At 41.1% G+C, this 22,315-nt stretch overlaps 2 protein-coding genes across 3 annotated transcripts; one reads left to right on the top strand and one right to left on the bottom strand.

Annotated features, from left to right (window-relative positions):
• Window positions 1-203: 203 nt before the first annotated feature.
• Window positions 204-9,159, top strand: ETFBKMT (electron transfer flavoprotein subunit beta lysine methyltransferase). 2 transcript variants are annotated; one of them, XM_054282090.1, is made up of 5 exons: window positions 1,673-1,709; window positions 2,468-2,581; window positions 2,811-3,242; window positions 5,794-5,924; window positions 6,650-9,159. In XM_054282090.1, the coding sequence occupies exons 3-5, from the start codon at window positions 2,923-2,925 to the stop codon at window positions 7,012-7,014; spliced, it is 816 nt and encodes a 271-aa protein (XP_054138065.1). In that variant the 5' UTR covers window positions 1,673-1,709; window positions 2,468-2,581; window positions 2,811-2,922; the 3' UTR covers window positions 7,015-9,159. The 2 variants fall into 2 exon arrangements, with proteins under 2 accessions (XP_054138064.1, XP_054138065.1); XM_054282089.1 differs by lacking the exons at window positions 1,673-1,709; window positions 2,468-2,581 and adding an exon at window positions 204-240.
• Window positions 9,160-9,755: 596 nt separating this feature from the next.
• Window positions 9,756-21,637, bottom strand: AMN1 (antagonist of mitotic exit network 1 homolog). The gene is made up of 7 exons (XM_054282091.1): window positions 21,500-21,637; window positions 18,114-18,246; window positions 15,334-15,478; window positions 14,750-14,967; window positions 13,308-13,364; window positions 11,293-11,404; window positions 9,756-10,718 (listed from the first exon to the last, which is right to left on the bottom strand). The coding sequence occupies exons 1-7, from the start codon at window positions 21,544-21,546 to the stop codon at window positions 10,645-10,647; spliced, it is 786 nt and encodes a 261-aa protein (XP_054138066.1). The 5' UTR covers window positions 21,547-21,637; the 3' UTR covers window positions 9,756-10,644.
• Between the last annotated feature and the right edge of the window lie 678 nt (window positions 21,638-22,315).

The raw sequence follows: 22,315 nt of genomic DNA on the forward strand, positions 1-22,315 counted from the left end.
AGCTCGCTCGCACTGACGCACGTCTATCAGAAAAGCCTCTCGAACGCATCGGGAGCGGAGCAAGCCCAGGCACCGAGCAGGGCTGCGGACTGGGAGCGGGGCAGGAGGGCCAAGAGCAGCGGCCCGAGCTGCAGCGGAGGCCGCGGGGCCGGCGGGGCCGGGCGCTCCGGCGCTGCCGCTTTAAGGGCGGGCGGGCGGGAACGCGGCCCGGCCCCGGCACAGCGGCGGCGGCAGCAGCAGGTACGTGCGGGCCGGGAGCTCCGATCGAGCCGGGCAGCGGGCCCGGCTGTCCCCCTGCCCCGGCCGGGAGCTGCCCGTGCAGCTGCCGAGGCCTGTGGCTGCTTTGCGGGCGGGCGGCGAGGGCGGCGCGGCGGCCCCGGCAGCTCCGCTCGGCCCGGGGCGCGGGCGGCGTGTGGGGAGGGCTGGCATCCCCCGAGGGGATGGGGCTGGGTGCTAGGGCTTCAAAAAAAAGAAAGAAAGAAAAAAAAAAGCTTAAATTGTATAGAAATTGGGGTTTGATTTAGGTTTTTTTTGGCGGGGGGGGGGGGGGAGGTGAGGTTTTTCTTATGTGTTTTGCTAGGTTTTGTCTTCTGGTCCAAGTTCTACTCGCCCATTGATTTATAGTAAGACAAGCAGTAGTGTCACATGCAGGGATATCCACCCTGATTTTATTCCATGTAAAATGGATGGGCCAGCAGTGTCCAACACAGGGATGTCCATCCTGTTATCCATCCTGGTTTTATTCCCTGTAAGATGGATGGGCCAGGAGAGTCAACACAGGGATGGATGTCCATGATGCCTTCCCTCACTAAGCATTTAAGCTCAGTTTGGCATCGTGAGTGCTGAGCTCTTGGCAGGTGTTTCTGTACCAACAATTAATTTCAGGAGAGTAACCATCGTGACAGACCATGCAAAATAAACACCACAGGATCTCAACCCTGCTAATTTGCAGCAATTCGTGGAGAAAAGCCAGCATACAGCATTTACTGACAAGATTTATCTCATCTCTCCAATTGATTGCAGTTAACATCATGCTTCCCTTAGGCAGATGAGGATTATAGAGATCTGCCTTCAAGAAGGAAGGCATTTGCTAATTGCATTCATTAATTACATGGACTCTGCTGAATGGCATTCTCCAGTGTGGAAAAATGCAAAATGTTTGATCATGTGTATTTGTTTGTAATAGAAACACAAAGCCTTTAGCCAATGATTTAAACAAGATTTAGTAGGAATATCAGCCTAAAAAGCGAAGTGTGAAGTTCACAGCTTAATGTTTGAGTAAGTGATGAAACTAAAGCCAGTACTTAAAGCAGAGGCCAGCACACAACAAAAATACAGTTAAACACCTATGAATTTTATTCTAAAGATACAGACAAATAAAGAAAAACGGATCTAATTAAAGTGTTAAGACTGTTTCACTGACATATTCTTCCTGTTGTCCCTTTGTCTGGTTTTAAGGACAACCTGCACAGCTTGAAGTTGTCCATGATTCTTTTGTTGTGAAAAATTGTTGGGACTGGGATGAAAGTTTTTATTCGTGCGTTATTCTGCTGGTTTGTAAAAACCAGTGCAGAAGAGAGAAAACATGTACAAAACAACGAATTCAGTTTCTTGTTTGTTTCTCCTTGGTCGTCAGTTTCAGGGGAGGTTCAAAAGCCGTGCCCTGAAGCAAGGAAGTCTGAGTTATTGAAAAGAAATTAGAGAGCAAGGTGAGGAAGGAAAAAGGATATGGAAATACTAATGGATGGGTGAAGGAGATCTAAGCAGGGAGGATGGAAAACCTTTCCTCTCCCTTCAGGCCCCTTCTTGCTGAGTGTACTCTCAAGATCAGCGTAGGAAAGGCCCAGGGTCTGCAAGAGAAGGTGGGTGAGGAAAGTTTGGTGATAAAGTGCTGAGAGGCTCTTGCTTTGCATCTCAGTGTAGTACTGTGGCTCTCCACTCTCCATGCTCTTGATTCTTAAATGAATCTAAACTCTTACACACCAATCTTTCATTCCTTATTCATTACCTGTGTGAAGTGTACTACACACCTTGAGTGGTGTGACAAGGCCGTCCAGTCCAAATATTTATCCACCTTTTAAAAATGAATTTAAATGTGCTGGGTTCAGTTTCTCTCTTCAGACAGCTTAGAGCATGTTTATATAGTGTCTCAGAGTGGGCTACAGGGATGGAGGCCTGCTTTGTTCTACAACTGACAGCATCCACATGAGACTATTGCACCACAAGACTAACCAATCCTCTAATGCAGTGAATTAGGACTACTCTGGTTAAGATCAGTTTTGGGTTTTTTTCTATTTTTGTCAATTTTGGAGCTGGCAGATGGATAAATCTTAGGGAGAGAGAAGAATTCCTTTAATTGCTTGCCTTTAAAATAATGCTTTTGTATAAGGATTCATCACCATTATAAAACTGTTAATTAATGGTGTCTCTTCAAACAACCTACTGATAACCACTGCTATGTCCACAGGCCCTGCAATGCCAGAGTCTTCCTGCAAAATCTGAAGATTCAGTGGAAGAACCCAAAATGGGAGTAGATTGCTGTGTGTATATCTTGAGGGCAGAGGGAGAGAGATGTTAAAAGGTTGCACATTCAATTTTTAGATCTGGCTGTCCCACTAACTGGTTGTTTCTCACTGGATAAGTTCAGAGTACTCTTCTGAATGGGTTCTTGATAGCTTCTTCCTTGAATACCACTTCTTTCAGACTTAAGACTGGGCAGGGGCAAGGCACAAGAGCACAGGGATCTCCTCTTCTTAAAGCCTTGAAGTCACTGAAGAAACATCAGTGACATAGCATTTTTCTCCTTTCAGGAATTGTCATCCATCACTATGAACAACAACATCCTGTGAGTTCGTTTCCAACTTTCTTCAGATAAGCTGTGCTCCGAGTTCTCCTGAGGAAGGCTGGTGTCCTTGGGCAAGCATGGCCTTCCGTGGCTGGAGGTGGCTCCTCCTCCTGGGCAGGCAGAACACCCTAGCCAAGGTGTGGAGAAGCAGGAGGGGAGGCCCCTCTGTGTGCTGGCAGCGCTGCTGCCACTGGAGCTCGGGCAAGGCTCTGGCCCCCGAGGTGAGAGCGTTTCTGGAGGAGAACACTGAGGTCACCAACAGCGGGCACCTCACGCCAGAGATCCGGCTGCGCCTGCTCACCCCCCGCTGCAGGTTCTGGAGAGAGAAACCTGACCTGTGGCCTTATGGGGACCCATTCTGGGCAATTTACTGGCCAGGAGGCCAAGCCCTCTCCAGGTATGCAGCAAAATTCACCACAGCTGATAAGTGCAGTGTGCCAGGATGTCAGACCTGGCTCTGTTTCTAGCAATTCCTAGTGATGTGTGATTGCCTATTATGGGTGCATTATTCATCCTCCTCTCTGCTTATACTGGAGTGTGCCAGTCCCTGCTGGCTGGCAGAGACTTCAGCACCTGTTGTGGAAAATAACTTGTGTCTTTTAAATAGAAATTTGTTATAATCATGGCTATGCATGTGCTGGCAACGGGGCTGAATTTGGATCCATGAAGGGCTGTGCAGATGCCATCAAAACCTAGTGAGGTGTTAATTCTGTCACTCCAAACAAGAGGATTGCTATTTTGTCATAAAGTGAGTGTATGGGTTTTTTGTTGGAGTGTGGATGTGCCTCTGTTGAGAAAAGTAGTTTAATGCTGTTGCACTTGGAGTGTTGGTTAGCCTGAATAACTCTCCTCATCTAGGATTCAGCAGCCTTATTGTCGTGACTTTTTGTGGCTTTTAGTCACATCAGAAGGCACATTTGATTTTGGCTGCTGATTGTCAAAATGTCTTTAAATGTTCCTGATTCAGAAGAACTAGAGTTCTTTTATTTTGTGAAATCAAATCTCTCATTTAAACCACAGAAAAAAAAAAAAATCTTAATTTTTACAGCAGAGAACAAGCTGTCAGAGAGTCCCCACATAGATGAAAGGGAAGAATCTGAATTGGGGCGTTACTGTTTTTCTGCAAGAAAGCATAAATAAGAAGGCAGTTTTGACCAGGTAAAAGATGAGTCTTACTGTTAAATTATGAGTTGATCATGCCATGTAGATGAACTAGAGTGCTCCTAAACATTGGGTATATAAAATAGATTAGCTAATTTCTAAATTTTCTTATCATTTATATACTTGGATATTTGGGTAGCAGTAATAATTATCTGGCATTTCACTACTTTATTGTCTTACTGTTTATGCACTGGTTTGATGTATTAAGAAATGTCAGAAATCAGTTGCATAATTTGGAAGAGTAAAAAGGGAGCACAAAGACACATGGTTGCCCCCATATAACTGTCCTCCTATCAGACCTGGCATTTCCACAGCATCAGAAGTCTCCTATTTCACACTACTCTTGGTGTAATCCAAGATTGCTCATTAAGCCAGGAGGGCAGAGACACTGTGTGCACTGTGCCAGGGGACACAGCAGCATCCAGCTGTCCTGAGTCACCCAACCAGCAGCAGCAACTCAGGAACCACTCAGCTGGAAACAAGGCATTTGCAGCATTAGGGCCACATCACACCCTACACAAATTACTAATGGAAAGTCTGGCAAATCCCAGAAGGGTTCCTGGAAAGGAGAAACACAGCACTTCTGTGGAGATCCCACGCCTGTCCTTGGTCCTGGTGCTAAACTAGGGGCTGTACTTAGGGGAGTGATGGCCTTGGGGAATGCTGTTAAACATCTGAGCTGCTGAGCCTGGACACAAATGTCATGCACTGGACAAGCTTACTAAGCCTCTTGGTGCCATTCCTGCTGGTGCTTCCAGGCCCAGACATTTCCATCCATCCATTCCCACTGTACACCAGTCTTAACATTTCTGTGACAGTCATCTGCACTGGAGTCCCCCTGCAAAAGTTGTGCCCACCTCTGATGCCTGTGAAGAGTCAGCCATCACTCTCCCTGTCAGAAGGTAACACAAATGTAGAATTCATATTTCTACTTCAAAAGTAGTTATGGAAATTGATAGTAAAATTATGGCAGTTTGCAGTAATTCATTTCACCCAGTGCTCTTCTCCCTGACACCTGGGGCTTTCCCCTTGGCAGCAAATTGAATTTCATGGCAGTTGTTAACGTTTTGAACCCTCTGCAATAGTTACAATATGGTTCATAGTATTTAACAATAACTGCTACTTGCCTCGTGTCAGTTCTCCACTTCCAGCCTAGAGGTTTTTCAGGATTTCTCTTGGCAGGTGTCAGCAATTAGATGAAGATAGCCTTTCTGCTCACTACAGCTCTAGTCTTTTTCTCATTGCTACTCAGGAACAACACTAAGCAGTCTCAAAGTATTTGCATCTCTATCTGCATGGCTCAGGAAAAAAAAACAGGAGAAAATCCTCTTCTTCCAAGCAGTTGCATAAGCAGTGTTTCAGATTGGTGGGTGGGCACCATATTCACTGTGAACATATTATGTTTTTTCAGTCAGATTGCTTTTAATTTCTACAAATCCTTACTTCACTATTTCTCATGGATTCTGATGAATTCTAGTTACCTAGAAGTGTCTACTTAACAGATAAGCTCACCTGTCAGAGAAGGAGCTGATTGACATAAAATGTTGCTTACTTGGCTGAATTTCTTTTTGTTTGTGGGTGGGGGAGGACACTAAGGGAGAAAAATTACAGTCCTTGATTTTTGTATCATCTGAGACAAATAAGGAGTTTTATGGCAGCTGCACATGTGGAATAGTATTAAGGTACCACACTTCATTACATATTTGGCAAGAAACTTACGCAGTGTACTGTAAACCTGAGAAATTTGCATGCTCTTGTTCACTGCTTTAACAGCTTTTCTTTTTCAGGTATATTTTAGATAATCCACGCGTGGTTAAAGGGCGATCGGTTCTGGATCTTGGAAGTGGATGTGGAGCAACAGCCATAGCTGCTGTGATGAGTGGTGCATCCCAAGTCCTTGCCAATGACATTGACCCCAGTAAGGCTTTTTTCCATCTCTGTGTAAAGATACTTACTCATTTTTAAAGCACCTTTAACACAGACTTTTCTTTGCTCCACTTGGGAGAAATTCAAGATCCAAGCAGAATCCTAAGAATGCTACAAAGAGGAATGGGTGTTGCCAGTACTGGAAGCTGGGTTGTACCAGCCTCTCTTGGCCCAGGTATCTCTCCATAGCTCCTTAGAACAAACAGCAAACTTTCTGCCAAGTGTTGCCCATACACCACCACAGCTGGTTTGGATGAGAACTCCAAGCACAAGCAGCAAGTTGGCTTCTCTGTAGGACCACAGCATTTCCCTGTACTTTCATGTACATCAGAGCCTAGATTTTGCCTTTTTCCTGTAGGCTTTGTCTTTCCATAATTGACTTATGAATACAGCTTATTCATAATTTACTCATTAGTTAGGAAGGAAGTATATCCATAGATTAAGGCAGTTATTATATTCTACTTCAATTCCATGATTGGTTTCCAGTGGTATCCATTCTAGGAAAGCTTGTTCCCTGTGTCATGGGTAATGAGAATAAAATTTCATCACTTCATGCTAGATTTTGACTCATAATAAAAAACTGTGGAAGCACCCTAGATGGGATGAACAACATTATTTAAGAGATGAAAATGAAAAATTTAATCACAGAAATATATAAGAGGGCTGAATAGCAGAATCCTAAAAAGTAACTTTAATTTTCCTTTGACTTTTCTTCAGTTGCAGGAATGGCAATGATCTTGAACTGTGAACTGAACCACCTGGATCCCTTCCCCATCACCATTAAGAACATCATTAATTCAGAGGCTGGCAACTGGGACCTCATAGTTCTAGGAGATATGTTTTATGATGAACAGCTTGCTGATGGTCTGCATCACTGGCTGCAGAAGTGCATCAGGATTCACCAGACTGAAGTGCTGATTGGTGACCCTGGCAGGCATCAGTTTTTAAGCCACAGCATTCACAGCCAGCTGCACAAAGTTATAGAATATTCACTGCCTGAGTCTACGAGACAAGAAAACTATGGGCTAACATCAAGTATTGTCTGGAGTTATCAGCCCTCAAACAGCTCAGATGATTCTTGAAGCTGCCTTTCTATGGGATTTTGTCTCACTTGATTGGCTTTCTGCAGGTATATAACATGAAAATGGGAATTAAACAGTAAAGCAGCTTTACTGTACCTTCACTGGAGTGATTTCAATCATACTCACTGAGGCTTTTGCTCAATTTGATGTAAAAGCTACATGCAAACTGTATTCAAAGGGGCCTGCACTGAAGTGCAGATCTACAGACAACTTACACGTAGGAGTTTGCATGCTTGATGTTTCCTATGTGTATTTGTGTCCTGCTGACATTACTGTGAAATGTTTTGGATGTCCAACATACTGCTGTGGGGAGAGGGCTGTGGCTGAAGGACTACTGCATTGCTTCTACAGGTTTCTGCAGCTTATTTATAGAAAATTTCTAAATATAGAAAATTATGGCTGTCCTCCATAAAATTCTCCACTAGATTTTTAGCTCATAATATGCTCAACTTGAAGTGCCTTGCTCTTTTTCTGGGTATCTCTTCTGAATGTCAAAGTAACTAATTTAAATCTCCCCCTTTCCCTCTATAATAAAAATTTCCTCTTCCTTGAAACTGACAGAGTGATTATGTAGGAGTTGCACCCAAATTTAAACTCTGCTTCTTGACTGCCAGCCAGTGTAAAAGCTGTAATAAATGGAAAGTGAATAAATAGTACCAGCTATGGGGTACCTTCATTCCCTTGAGAGTAGGGTCAAATGATCTACCTTCCCTACACTACCCTTTGCAAGGGTAAACCAGGTAATTTGTCACCTTGGGAAGCTGCTGAGGGATGAAGAAGTCTTTACTTCTCTGACAAACAGAGGGCAATGAAATAAAAACAGGGAATGCAAGTCTGATAGAATTATTTTGCTCTTCTCCTGAGGAGATGCTGGACAAACTCCAGAATCATTCTCAGTTTTATCTGCCAACTAAGAACCAGTTTCATCGGCCAAACATGGTACAAAAAAAAAAACCTGATCCTCAGGTAAGATGCTCTAACTGTGGCCATTTGAAGAAAAAAACAATCTTTTCAGAGCAGTCTTAGAGGAAGTGTCAACTTGAGCAGTCAGTCATTGAACAAGCAGTGATAGGGAGCTATAACTGCACCATAGCCCACTGTGCAGTGGTGCCAGGTGCTGTAGTGAAAGCTTACAAATGTGCAATAGTGTGTGGTACTCACTCAGAAAACCATGCCATTCATGAAGTAGGAGGTTTAGGAGCTTAGTCAGACATACATGGTTCTATAATCCAGCAAGTTTTCAGAACTATCCAAACAGCCAACTTCTGAGCTTTAATCTTCATAACAATATGTGAATATTCTGCAAGGCTCACAAGAATAACAATGTCCAAACAATAGAGAATATGAAGTGGCAAGCACAGCCATGAGGTTCTTCTCCCACTTCACCCAGTACTTGTAAACATTTGTTGAAAATTACTGTGAACCAAAAAACATTCCAGTAGTGTTATGCAAATACTAAAAATATAAGCTCTAATGGTGAAGGATTTAAAGTAACTTTAAAAATAAACCTAAAATTACAGTGTTACCTCATTGCAGTGTTGAACAGCTTTTTAAGCACCAGGTGAGGATATACCACTAAGTTACACACTGAGAAGAGGCTGTAGGGGAAGATGGTAAATCTACAGGCACACTTAAAGACAGTATAAGCTGCAATTGCCTTCAACAAGTGACAAATCCAAGGTTATATTAGCAAGGAGAAAAAGGACAACTTTGCCACTGAGGTTAGCAGTAGAATTGTTTCACAGAGCTGCCTAAACAGCTGTATGATTCACTATCAAAAATAGTGCAACACAGATTTATTGTCCAAGAGTTCCAAGGAATGATGGGTCCTGATTGATCCCAGGGATTCCACAGGGCATAACAATAAACTACTCCTCAGAAAAAAAAAATTAAAAAAATAAATAAAACCTGGTAGATTTGGTTATTAGGCCTCTATCTGGTGCAAGGATTTGCTGCAGTGACAGCTGCCAGATGCTTGTGGCTGTTGTAGCAAAATCAACTCCTTCTACCAATGGTTTGTACTGGTGCAGTTACACCCACAGGGATCACAGGAAAATATTCATTACTGGGCTGAGCCATGCAACAAGAGTAAGGGATTTAGGTGCTGGTCCTGGAAAAATATGCTTTTACTGACACCTGAACAACCTTTCTAAACAGTCTTCCACTTTCATAAACCGTATAATCAACAGAAAAACAAAGATTATTGTCAGACATCATAACATCATTTAATATTGGCAACAAAAATTACCTTCCATGCAATTAGACCTGAACTTTAAATAGATTAATATAAGACTAGTTTATTTCTGCAACACTTAGGTGTGGCTATGACAAGCGTTAAATGCTAAAGTAAACATATTCCTTATGGTTGCCTAAACTCTTTAGGTTTCCAGATGTCATCAAATCCATGTTAGACCACTGTAGCTAAACCCTTCTACTTCCAGATCCAGAGGATGAACCCAGTGTGCTCCATGCCCTTATAAAGCTAAAATGGCTGGCATCAAGGAGCTAAATGCAGAAATCCTATAACTCTGACTAGTGGTTATGCTGGTTCAAGAAAGCCAAGGAACATGACTTACAATTGTGATGAGAGCACTGCTCCATCAAGTAATAAACTCACTCTACAGTTCAAAAATTATTTTTTAGTATTACTATAACTGAACAATAAATTTATTTATATTTTCAGCTTCTGGGGGCCACAGGATATGTAATGAACTGCATGCAGCAGAACACACTCTACCATCCTGAGATTTATGGTAGACACTCCATTTGGTCCTATTTCACTCACAGATATGCTTCAAAGTACCAGTGTTTTGTTCCCTAAAAGGATTTTCATGTAGAAACAGGCAAAAGCCAGGGCAAATTAAATATTTGCCCACATATAAAATCCTGTTCTTGGTCACAGCTACTACTCTGAAATTTGTAAAGTCACCATAACAACTCCAAAGCGAGTTTATGTTTACACATTGACAGGCTGTACTTGAGGATGTGTAAAAATCCAGCAAGTATTTGATGGTAAGTAAGAACAGAAACCTGCAGCATCAGTAACATCAGAAGGTACCTATGTTTTTTACTCCAGACCTAGCAAACATACACGGTAAAAGGAGATTCTTTGTTACTACTGCAAGTACATTTGTCTCACTGTTAATGCCACCTCCATTCACCAGTTCTGGCTGCTGATTTTTTTTAGATTCAACTCCCAACTTCATAGACACTGCTGTGTGTCAATGTTAGATTTGAACTGGGTACTTGTAATTTTAAGTACCATCCCAGAATACAAACTCAGAACACACACTTACCTAAACTGAGTTTGTGGCTAAATTGCTAAAGGATGCTAAGTAGCAGCCAAATCCAGCACTTCAGGAAGCCTGAGCAACAGCCCTGTAATATTAATAATAGTTTAACTTTCCTCTTAATGAAGTATGATCAATGCAAATACAGGGCCCCAAGGAAAGTCAATGAGGAAGCCCAGGCTCACGGGCAAGGACTGCAATGGCAATGGAGACCTCCAGTGGGAAGCAGGAGGGATGCAACCTGCTGGAACAAAAGTCACCAGCTAGTTCTACAAGGTGCTTGTTTACTGAAGGAGCTCTCCACCTGTAAACCTGACACTCACATGTACAGGATAAATAATCAGTAAACAGTCCATGTTACTTGCTTGATTTTGTTTGATATGATGAGTTGCTCTAAAGCATCTCGAGACCGATCTGAAAAAGAACAAGGGAATTTCTTGTTATTCATTCAGAATATAAAGGTGGTATTTGGAATAGGCACACAACACAGTAAAGAAATTCTATATCTGCATTTATATTTATTTTGCTATCACAATATCACATTTCAGATACATGTGTAGTAATTGAAACCCTCTTGGTTCTTTTTCCAATCATCTAACTGTAACGCATCACCAACTGTACCAACTGTAAAAGACACCCATAGGCTGTCCTACCCCATTCCACTTTTCTTGAACTGGTGCTGTTCCACTTTTGGAATAGAGTAGGGGTTTAAGATGCTAATATTGTTCTGAAGTCTTTGGGTCTTCATCAGCATGCTGAAGGGGGAAAAAAATACCATTTCCAAATGAACAAAAAAAATCACCTCTCTGAAGGCTGCTGCCACATTTCAAAGCAAAACTCTCACCTTGCTGTGAAAATCTCAGTGTATGATGATTATTTTAACCAGTAAGTTATTATTTGTTTGGGATTACTTATGGAGTACAGTGTGCTTTTCAGAAAGCAAGAAGGTATGATCAGCAAGTAATTATCTTCTTGTGATGAGACCTACCTGTTATCAGTGGGCACCCATGGAACAGGAAAATGTGTATCTTGGGACAACAAGTAAGGACGGCTTCCACGGCAATGTCCGTCAGATTCACACAGCGCTCCATGTGGATCTCCTGTTAGGAAAACGGGAATAACAAACATTCATTCCTGTCAAAGCCTGTCAGAGCAGCCAGAGTTTTAGAGGAAAAGCTTTCCTTTGCCCAACCCATTTCAGAAATCCCCAACCAGAAGGAATTACAGCATTGACCTCATATGTGGTCCTGTACAGAGCAGGAAAATACCCTAAGGAAAAATAAGACAGCTTTTCTGTAAAGAGTCTAAACTAAAAACAAAGTGTAAGAGCCTGAGATGAGAGATGTGGGACTCCAGGCAGCTCTTCAAAATGCTCTTTATTGTATAGGAGATGTTACAGCAGTCTCAGGTCATGGCTAAGAGAGCCCTGCCCACAGCTGCCAGCTACAGCTATAGGCAAGCCTGAAGCCACTTTAGTTTTGCTTACAATGTGTTATAGATTTTTCTTTGCTGAGCATCTTAATACATAACAACCAATCAGCATAATTCACAATATCTTTACTATTACCTATAGCCTATCACAATTACTATCATTTGTCACCCTGATTTTTTAAGATTTTCTAAGCCTTCTGATGTTTATATTCTTGTAATGAACTTTCTCACACACTTCATGTAAATAACTTACTGTTTTGCCTTCTTTTATGGAGGAGGAGAAATTTGATGGACTGTTGATTTGTCCAGTGTCATTGGAGAGGTGGCACTTTCACCCTCCAATCCACTGCCACTTTTGGAAATCTATAAATATTGGAGTCAGAAAATAATAAGTCCCATTTTACCTTGGAAAGAGCAGCGAGGCCGCGTTGTGTTGTTCCGTGTCCTATAGTGACAATCATTACCCTATTACAGTCATTCCTACCCAGCCACAAGAGTTAATATGTTACAGTTTAAGCTTTAAGCTGTTTTTCTGTTTTCTTGCAGTAGAAAATTCTTAGACCTTTTTTCTACTTGCCACATTGGCATGTTTGTTTGCCTATGGTATCTTTCCTCTTTTCCTAAGACCTATTTCTGCTTGGTAAAAGCATCTTTTTTGTTTGTGATCAACAAATCCTTTGTTCTAGCCATAAAACCTCCTTCCAGCTTGACTTAACCTTTGCTTTCTTAGCTGTCCAGTAACGACTGGCTCAATAATTTTCAATTTAGACATCTATTTTTCTTCTATTTCAAAACTTGCTTCCATCTCTATTCTGTTCTCAGGTTGTACATTCAGAGAGCTTTCTGCCAAGCATCCATATCTGTGAAACTTTGATCTTTGCCAACATCAAAGGTGAATTTTTCCAGCACACACACAGCACTCAAGACATCTGAGTAAACTCTTCAAGGAGATTCCATGGTGTTTGAGTCCCATCACTTTGACTATGACATTCTCCTACCAATTGGTTGTCCAGGAGAACAGAACCCAAACTAAATTCTGGTGTTTCCCAAATTTTCCCAAAACAGCCTCTGCTGAAGTTTCTGGTATTTCTATTTATCTACATGGCTCCTAAAAGAAATCAAAGAACTTCTTCAGTATTAGACTAAACCCTGCTCTTTTCTTAATTTCTCTGCAGCTGTACAACTACTGCCTCTTGTACATGCTAGGAAAAGATGAAAAGCAGAATAACAAAACAGGTTATTACCAACTTTTTTCCCTGCCTCTGAATTGCCTTACCTATCAATAAATATAATATATAAGAAGAAATTTGGAAAAAAGACCATCAAATCTAGTAAAATTAGGATTTGGTAAAATATACTTTGGAGATTGTAGGATAAAAGAAAAAAAGCCATTGTCTTATTGCAAAGTCTTTCCAATTTATAAACTCCAAGGATCTTGAAAGAGGACAGAAATGAAAGTCAGTCAGTAAAAACCCTCCCTCCTAAGTAATGCTGTTGATAATAGTAATTATACTTTTTAAATGCAGGTATTTTCTTTTGTTCAGCCCTTTGTTATTAGGTTAAGTCAGTTACCTTTAAATTCTTTGAACATCTTCCACTCACTAGTGCTACAACGCCATCATCTGTTACCTGAGGGAATAACCACAATGGATTAAAGCTCAATTTTTTCAAGCACAGCTATTTAGATGCAAAAATCATATTAATTTATTCACTCCCTGCAGTCAGTGAATACACTTAATGCTACAGTATTTTCTTCCCAGCTAAAGTAGTAGAGAAAATTATCCAAGGTGGGTTTTTTCATTTTATTAAATACTGTTTCATCTTCCTGCCACCTGATCCAGCCTGGCTTTCTGCAAGGATACTTCCAACTGTGTAACTGTTATTTCTGCAGCTTCCTTCTCTCATTTAACAGTGGGTACACTAATATGGTCAGAACATAGCACTTTAAATGTATAGGTTTAAAAAGCATTTCTGCTCTAACTAGACCAATTTGGGTTGGGGAAAAAAGTAATCATAGCAGAAAAGTTTAAAAAAAAGTGTAAACATGTAGTTACTGAAGAAGCTTTTACCTCATTTAAAATACACACAGGGAAACAGCTGTTTTCTATAAAGGAAGAGAGGCAAGGAAATAAAAAAGCAGTGAAGTAAGTCTGGAGAAATAAGAGTTAAAATGGCAATAAATAAAAATTACCAAATGAAATATTAAGACTTTTTTTATACCCTACTTCTGGAAAAATCAAAAGAAGAATAGCATCTAAAATAAGAACCTCCTACATGATTTCCAGACTGACATTTCATTGTGAATGCTCAGTACTGGACTCACATTCAACATAATTACCATCAGTGTCAACTGAACGCTACACTTACTGCAAAAAAACCTTTCCCTCGCTTCATTATCTCCCTGTAATTATGAAATATGTTACAGGATGGCTTTTGCAGCTTGTCTCCCCCTCCTCATGCTAAACACTGTTGTTAAATCTTCTTCCCTGCCATTTCTGACACTTAAAATGTCATTCTTTCAGTGTTGACTCTGTAATATAACTCTGACAAGCACAATCACTCCTAAAATATAATTTAATTATGGAGTGTTTACTCCTACTAGGGGCTTGTATTGTTTGACATCCTAGACTATTACCCACATCAGTTTGTCCTACCTGAAAGCAGGCAATAATCTGTCCAAGATTCTACTTTTTTAAATGGAATATTTTGGATTACTTAACAACTTAAAGAAAATTATTGCACTAAATAAGTATACTAAAAAAAACCCAAGGTAGATTCTAACAAAAGTTTATCTTCGGTTCACCATACATGCTCTAATACCAAAATATGTATTTTTCCAGTCACTAGTAAGCAAAATATAACTTTTCTTTTCCTTAAGAGGAAGAAATTAGAAATAAACTACGGTCCTAAATCTTGTCAAGAGGAAAGCTACAACGATCCCCTTTGAACTCGATCACGACAATCTTCAAACAGAAACAAACAAAAGTCAATTGGCCAATTGCCACTGTAGCTACCTGAGTAGATGAGAAGTCCACACTGTGAAGAAATTTGCAGTTTGCTCCCAGTGCCTGCAGAGATGCATCCATGATGCCTGAGCAGCTGCCCAAGTTGACTATTTGCAGGAATTGGCAGTTGAGTGCCAGAGCCAGAACTCCACTGTCAGTTATATCACAGCACCTTTTGAAAGAGGCTTCTCGCAGGTAGGGACAGGACAAGGCCAGTGCTATGACTCCTGCCAAAGAAACAACACTTCAAAGAGTTATTCACTCTCTAACATAGCCACCATGCTGAGTCCAAAGGCTCTGAACAGGTTTTGAGGAAGGAATAATTAAGATAAAGTGGAAAACATGTTGAGCATAGCATGGTTTTAGCAGAAATCTAGCAGCAGAGTAACCTGATAGCTCTCTCCTAAGATAATTACTGCTCTAGGCCTGAAATTCACACCACTGGAGAGACTTTTAATTAGTACTGGGGTAGCATTGGGGATTTCTTTTTTAAGCAATATTTACCCTAGATATATTCTTTGCAATTTATTCCAATCTAACAAGAAAAATAAGCCAGAATTAAGATCCCAGTTATCTGTGAACAGATAACACACCTTCTGAAGTAATTCCAAATCTGTTCTCCTTGCAAGAATTTAAGTTGATTTTTTTCAGCTGCTTGCAGTTATAAAGCTGCAATAATGCATTGTCTGAAATATCACAGTCTCGGAGGTCCAGAGACTCCACAGCAGGGTGCAACACCTGAAATGAAAACCCACAGTTCAGTCAATCTCTGCTTTGCCATCAAACACACTCTTATGCATTTTTACAGCAAATACTTGTAATATTACACATAACATACAAGTTTGCAGTAGAGGATGGGGTTACTGTGGTGGTGTTCACAGGGGTCCCAGGACCAGGGAAGAGATAAGAATCTTGACTCCATGTTTCAGAAGGCTGATTTATTATTTTATTATATATATTATATTAAAAGAAAATTATCTACTAAGACTATACTAAAATAATAGAAGAAAGGATTTAATCAGAAGGCTAGCAAAGGAATAGAAAAGAGTGGGATGAGAAAATCTTGTGACTGACCAGAGTCTGACACAGCTGGACTGTGATTGGCCATTAATTAGAATCAACCACATGAAACCAATCACAGATCCACCTGTTGCATTCCACAGCAGCAGATAATCATTGTTTACATTTCTTTTCTGAGGCCTCTCAGCTTCTCAGGAGAAAAGATCCTAGCAAAAGGAATTTTCATAAAATATGTCTGTGACAGGGTTACCAGTCCCAGGAACTAAAACCCACAGAAAATCCGGTCTATTTGTGCACCAGTTCAGCTCCCACAGCACAAACTGTTTCTGTGACACATGGAACAAGAACACATTAATACTGCCACTCAAACTATGGAAATACAATCTTGGTGGTTCACTTGCCACATGTGTACCCAGGACAAAGCCCTCACGCTTGCTAGCAAAACTTTGGAGGCAGAAATCTGAAGTGCAAAACAAAAAATAGTGATTTTGATCAAAACTTCAACCTGCATAACAAATAAGAATAATATTTAGAAGGAATTTCCCTCCAAAGTACTTTTTCACCCACACACACTCTTTTGCTCATAAACAGGCACCCTCATTACCATACCATGAAGAGATACCAAATCCTCATTAAATGGGATCTTTCACTCCCACAAGACCCAGACTGGAATTTTTGGATATCTTTCCCAAGAGAACATTTATAAAAGTTAGACCCAAAGCAGTGGAAGGCATCAGATTTTAGTAACAACAGCCAGATACTCCCTTCAGCTTGTCACTCCCATCCTTCACTCCCAGGGACAGAAATATGAATTTCCATAAACTAGCAAAGATAACAGCACAGCTGAAAGGCTTGTTAAAGGCCTATTCCTCCCGTTGTTCACTCTAACAATGTACAATAAAGATACTCCAAGGCAAACTGGCTGTTTTGCAAATATGTAAGATTTTGAGATAGACAAAGGGTTGTCTGGATGCAGCACACAAAAAAAAAGACATTTAAAAATGTCTTTTATATTTTATTTATATTTTGTGGACACTTGCTGAATGGTTTTATAAAACTTTATGGTAAAAGGGATTTAGAATAAGGAGTTTGGCTTGCATGTGGATGGCTGCTCCAAGCAAAAAGCAGAGTAAGGGGGGGAAAAGATGCATGGTAACACAAATTTGGACAAGAACACAGAGGTGAGAGATTAAATAGAAGTACACACAAAAGTTCAGATTAACAATTTCAACTGAAATTTAACTTCAAGCAAAATTATTTAAAAATACCCTTGAAAAACAGAGGAAAGACGTGAAGGACATGAATAAATGTGATACTGCTAGCAAAGAAAGTTAAGAAATAACATGCCCAGGGAAAATGATGACAACAAAGGATATAATTACAGAAAATTGCAGGAACATAGAAAGGAAAAACACATGAAAAAAGAACCAGAGCAGAATTTCCCAGGGTCACATGGAAAACAGGCTCCAAGAGAAGGCACTGATGAACTGCTGAATGAAGGCAAATACAGAGGAGACTTTAGAAAGAAACAGCAGAAAAGTCTGTAAATTAAGGTCTCTAGTTCATTTCCAGGCTAAAAATATCCTAATGGATTTTGTGCATTCCTACACACACAATCACATGGCTTTAAATATATAATCTATTATGATGTTGTAAAATTATTCCTTACTGGAAAATTAGCCTAAACCAGATTTTGTCCAGTCAATTTTTCCAAACAACTTGATTTTTTTCTCAAACACTTAATTTGTGTAAGCACAAAATCATTTTACCTGAAGCTAAATTGTTCTGTTTGTAAGTTTTCCACATTGCTTCTGCGTCTACTCTTGGCTCTTTCTCATGACTCTGAGAAAGTGAGAATATTTGTCTCTTGAATTCCAGGTCTCAGCAGGAATGCACAGGGAGTCATTCATTTTCTGTTTCACCAAGGCCAACCTTTAGTTTCCTTCAATTCGCACGCCTCCCTTTGAGGCTGAACAAGATAACAGTAAGTAGATACAAAACAGATGGGCTGCTGAATTTACAGCTGAAGAAATGTCATTAACTGGTGTCATACTGAAACACTGACACACAGCAGCATGCAAAAGGGATGGGATAATTTGAACTACTGATTCCTAGCTTTGCCATCATTATATTTCAAGGAACCAAAATTTAAATAAATTATATGGGGATTGTGTGCTTAGTGTCAATTGAGTTCTACCAACAGAATTTTCTAACAAGCTGCTGAAATCCTTTATATAATATATGTATTAAATAAATTATGCATGAGTATCTTGAAACACACTTCACTCAGGAACAGACTAGTGTGCAAGAGAGGCTGCTTTCCTCTCCCAAAACAGACAGTATGGATTCTTACCTCACTGATATTTTCATCAGTTATTTGCCCTTGCCTACTCATTAATTTGATCAGTTTATCCTTTATATTGGGTGGCAATGACTTAATATCTGCAGAGTATCTGGAAAGATTCTTTGTCAAACACTGAAGGCATCTGAAACAAAAGAAAGTTACAATACAGTCAAAAAGAAGCATTACATGGTAGAACTAGAACAACCAATCCATCTTTTGTCATCTTCTGCACCCAGCCATGGTTCCCTCAGACCTTATTAGCTTCAGCTGTTCCATGTTATCACTGATTCAGCTGTTGCCCTTTGGGGTCAAGCTGATCCTTCTGTGAACTGTTCCCTAAGCAGCTGAAGGCAAAAATCAGCCCCTCAACCATTTTTTTCTGTGCCTTCCTCAAGCTGCCTCTGAAATTCACAGTTGCAGTGTGGACTGTTAAGTGTCTGATCTGAATGAAAATCCCCTTGAACTCTGAGGACACAGCAACAACACTGTCAGGACAAGTGGCTGAGTGCAGGGGGCAGCAGCAGCCTGGAGTAATGCCAAATTAAATTCAGCATATAACCACAGGTAACTGGTTTTGCAACAAAACTTTGTCTGGCATCAGAGTGCCACCAAACTGCAGGAAATTAAACTCACACCAAATAAAAACTTTAAAGACATCAACATATTAATGCTTTATAATCTGAAGGGTAGCACAGACTTAAGGCAGGAAAGAAGCAAGATTTCCAGCATGGAAGCACATTTAAAAAATGCACTGAAGTTCATACAGTGTAGCACAAGCACCTCTAGCAGGTCACTGCAAGAACACTGCATGGAGGAGACATTTCAAGCAGAACCTGGGCCTTGCCTGCAGACACCCCTATATACCCAAGCAGACACCAGGACCACCTGTAACTCATTCCTGCAGACACGTGCAAGAACTCCACACCTTCACAGAACCTCAGTGACTGCTGGATGAACTCCTGACGGATCAACAGAGAAGCCTGTACCAAGCTCTGCCTCAGCACATACAGGTTACACCATCCACATTCTTTGTTCTGAGATTAAACACTTGAATCTATACACAACATTCCTCTACTTGACTGCAGAAATTAAGACTAGTTGTTCATCTCTAAAAAAAAATAAAATCTCAAAGATAATAAACACACCATTTATTATCATCTCTGAAGACCATAGATGTGAACCTGCTCACAGGCAGGATCTGTGCAACATGGTGAGCAGAAAGCAGGGGCTTGTCTCACTAATGCACCTCCAAAAGGGACCTCTAAATCTAAACAACTGCTTAGTTCAAATCTAGAGAAAATGCTCCAAACCCAACCCAGATACATTGAAATCAATTTGAGCTAGGCCAACTCTTACAATGGCATATTAAATTTAGCTTGAATGGTTATTCAGATAAGTCACCTTCTTTTCAAAAAGCTGTTTGCTATTTTCATAGCAAAATACTGACCTGCAGTTTACACATTTAATCATTTAAATAATACAAGTTTTCACAGTAATTCTACTTTATAGGAAACTATAAAACACTTATTGGCTACACCATGGCAACTATAATCTTGTCTTCAGTGCTTTAAGGTACAAATAACAATCTAACTGTACTCTTTGCTACATATTCTTCTTTTATCTTTCAAATGAAATATTTTATTCCTGTGCAGTTTCTAACTTCCTCCAGAACACAAAGGAATTTGACATAGATAGATAATGTAGAGAATAGAAATATTCAGCTCCCCTTCAGAATTGCAAGGCTGAGCTTAAAGACCTACCAGCAAATTACATAAAATAATAAAAAAGAAGACACACAGGGTGCTAAATGTAGCTGCAACCAGTGGGCAAACAGACAATGAGAAATACAGTGGCTTTTGTGCAAAGTTAGGTAACAAGAAGCAACTGTGCATGTCCTCAGAAAAGTTCAAGGCAAAGTCACCCTTTGCAATACTGGGGACACTTGGTGACCACCAGAGACCTCTTCAGACCCTCTAGGACCACAATGTTATAAATGAGAAGTTTGACTAGGCCAATATTCAAGCAGCAATCAATTTATTCATTAATATGGTAAAGTATGAGCAATACAGCGCTGGGCACAGTGGGGGAAGTTTTCCCTCCAACTGCACCCCCATAGTTACAGGTATTTATAGGGGTACTCATAAGCTTGCTCAGCAGTTTCTATTCCCAATTTTTATGTCACAATTCTATACACTATTGTGATTTCGTCTTCTCAGTATGTACATCCTGAAAGGAATATCCCAGCTGGTGAGGTCCAGCTCTCCAGATGTGAGTCCAACTTTTAATTGCAAGGACTATAAATCTCATAAGAGTGATGTCCAGCTTCCCTTGGTCAAAACTCTTCATCCTTGAGTTGATGTTCATCTTCCTTTCTCAAGCTGCTTTTCACTGTTTTGTTGAGGTGTGAGATAAGCATGTTCCCTTTTTATATATTTTAAAGCTATTGTTTCAAAGATCCTTACTACAAGCAATATTCTAAAATTAGACTTCAAAAGGTTATGATTGCAAAACTCTTTATGGCTTACCTACAAGCAGAAAGCTCTTGTCAAAAAGCAACATCTTAAAACTTTAATTCAAATCAACTTAAGACTTATAAAAGTTAATTGTGAACAAAGGACAGATTCAAAGGCTTCTTCCATGCTTTACTTTCCTCAGTTATTTATTAGAATTCGTCTTTATAACAGTCCCACGGTCGGTCTCTGCACATACTGCAATCACAAATACACACATTGCGTGTATGTACCTGACAGGAAGCACAGCTTTGTATTTCACAACAACAGGATTTCCAGTGAGACATGGATGCATGAAAATTAGTTGAAGGACAGTGATGTTTATGTATTAGCCAGCAAGCATGCTTTAAAGAACACGTATGGAATGGACACTTGTAAAGTGTCTATAGAGCACTATGGAACACACATCTTGTAACGTGTCAGGATATACTCAGAGGAAAAATCCTCCAAATGTGTCCAGTTATGCAATAAAGAATGCCTGCTTTCTAATACTTCAAATTGTGTAAGAAAACCTGTTTTCTAGCCAATTTCTGTATCAACATGGATAAAAACACAAAGCAAAACACCATTCAGTGGATTCTCTGGGGCAAGGTGAAGCCAGGGATCCTCAGCCGCCCCTGCACACCCGGATCTGTCAAGTGTCACATCCTGTTACATGCCTGCCAAACCTCGTCACCCCTGTCACCTGCCCTGTCACACCTCCCGAGGGGGCAGCTCTGACGATCCCCGCCACCTCTCCCGCCGCTCCCGAGCGCCGCCGGGCCCTGCCCGCCCCGCACTCGCTGCGGCCGCTCCAGCACCGCCGCCCAAGGCCTGCCCCCCTCCCTGAGCCCCTCGCAGGGCGGGCAGGCGGCAGCAGCGTGTCGGTGTCGGGGCGGCACTCACAGGTCCAGGAGGAGCCGGACTTCCTCGCCAGCGCCGTCCCAGCTCATGGCAGGGAGCGGGGACTGCGGCGGGGCCCGAGGAAAGTGATGGGGAGCGGGGAGAGCGGGGATGCCGGCCCGGCCCCGGCCCAGCGGTCGGTGCCGAGATGGCGGCGGCGCGCGGAGGATGACGGGAGATGTAGTCCTGATCCCGGCCCGCCTTGGGAGCGCCTCACGAAGCGGCCTGGAGCGCTGAAACATCCCACAGTAAAAAAACCGGGGCTCTCACTCCCCATTTCCAGAAGTTAATGTAATAAGTAGCAATACGTTTGTTAATTAATAGCTAGATAATTTAAATTATAAAACAATAGCTAAACAGCTCTTGTTTAGCAGGATATAATGTATACCTATGTGCAGTCACATATGGTAAAACCTTTAACTTCGTAAGAATTGCTTTGTTTACAAACCCCCCTCATAGGTATAGGAGACCCTCTGTAACTAGATACCATCACATATGGTAACAATTATTAACCTTGCAAGAACTGCTTAGCTTGTAGAATTTAGACTTATGGATATGCCTTATAAGGAAAGTGGCCAAAGAGGAAGACTTGGGGCCTTCATCCCACGACCACCAGAAGGCAGAGAAAGACCCCCTAGCAACTGGAGGAGCAAGCACAGAAGACAGAGCACGTCATCCAGGGATCCGGGAGGAGAAGACAATAAAAAGCCAACTTAAAGGGGGGAAAGGTGCGCGCCTAAGAGGAGCGGGGACTCCTGGCCACCCAGCGCTGAACCTTGCTTACTCTTGCTTGCATAAAAATAAAGATAATTATACGAT

Source organism: Melozone crissalis, unplaced genomic scaffold (assembly GCF_028551555.1).
Source record: "Melozone crissalis strain CALT ecotype California unplaced genomic scaffold, PUWL_Pcris_2 ptg000033l_1, whole genome shotgun sequence".
NCBI classification, from domain to species: domain Eukaryota; kingdom Metazoa; phylum Chordata; class Aves; order Passeriformes; family Passerellidae; genus Melozone; species Melozone crissalis.

Coding starts and splice junctions, on each gene's coding strand:
- AMN1 (XM_054282091.1), bottom strand. CDS start 21,546: ATGAGCTGGGACGGCGCTGGCGAGGAAGTCCGGCTCCTCCTGGACCT. Junction 15,479..18,113: donor CTGATGAAAATATCAGTGAG/GTAAGAATCCAT, acceptor TTTTCATTTCAG/GTGTTGCACCCTGCTGTGGA. Junction 10,719..11,292: donor TGGGTGCCCACTGATAACAG/GTAGGTCTCATC, acceptor GTTCTTTTTCAG/ATCGGTCTCGAGATGCTTTA.
- ETFBKMT (XM_054282089.1), top strand. CDS start 2,923: ATGGCCTTCCGTGGCTGGAGGTGGCTCCTCCTCCTGGGCAGGCAGAAC. Junction 3,243..5,793: donor GGAGGCCAAGCCCTCTCCAG/GTATGCAGCAAA, acceptor TTTCTTTTTCAG/GTATATTTTAGATAATCCAC. Junction 5,925..6,649: donor TGCCAATGACATTGACCCCA/GTAAGGCTTTTT, acceptor ACTTTTCTTCAG/TTGCAGGAATGGCAATGATC.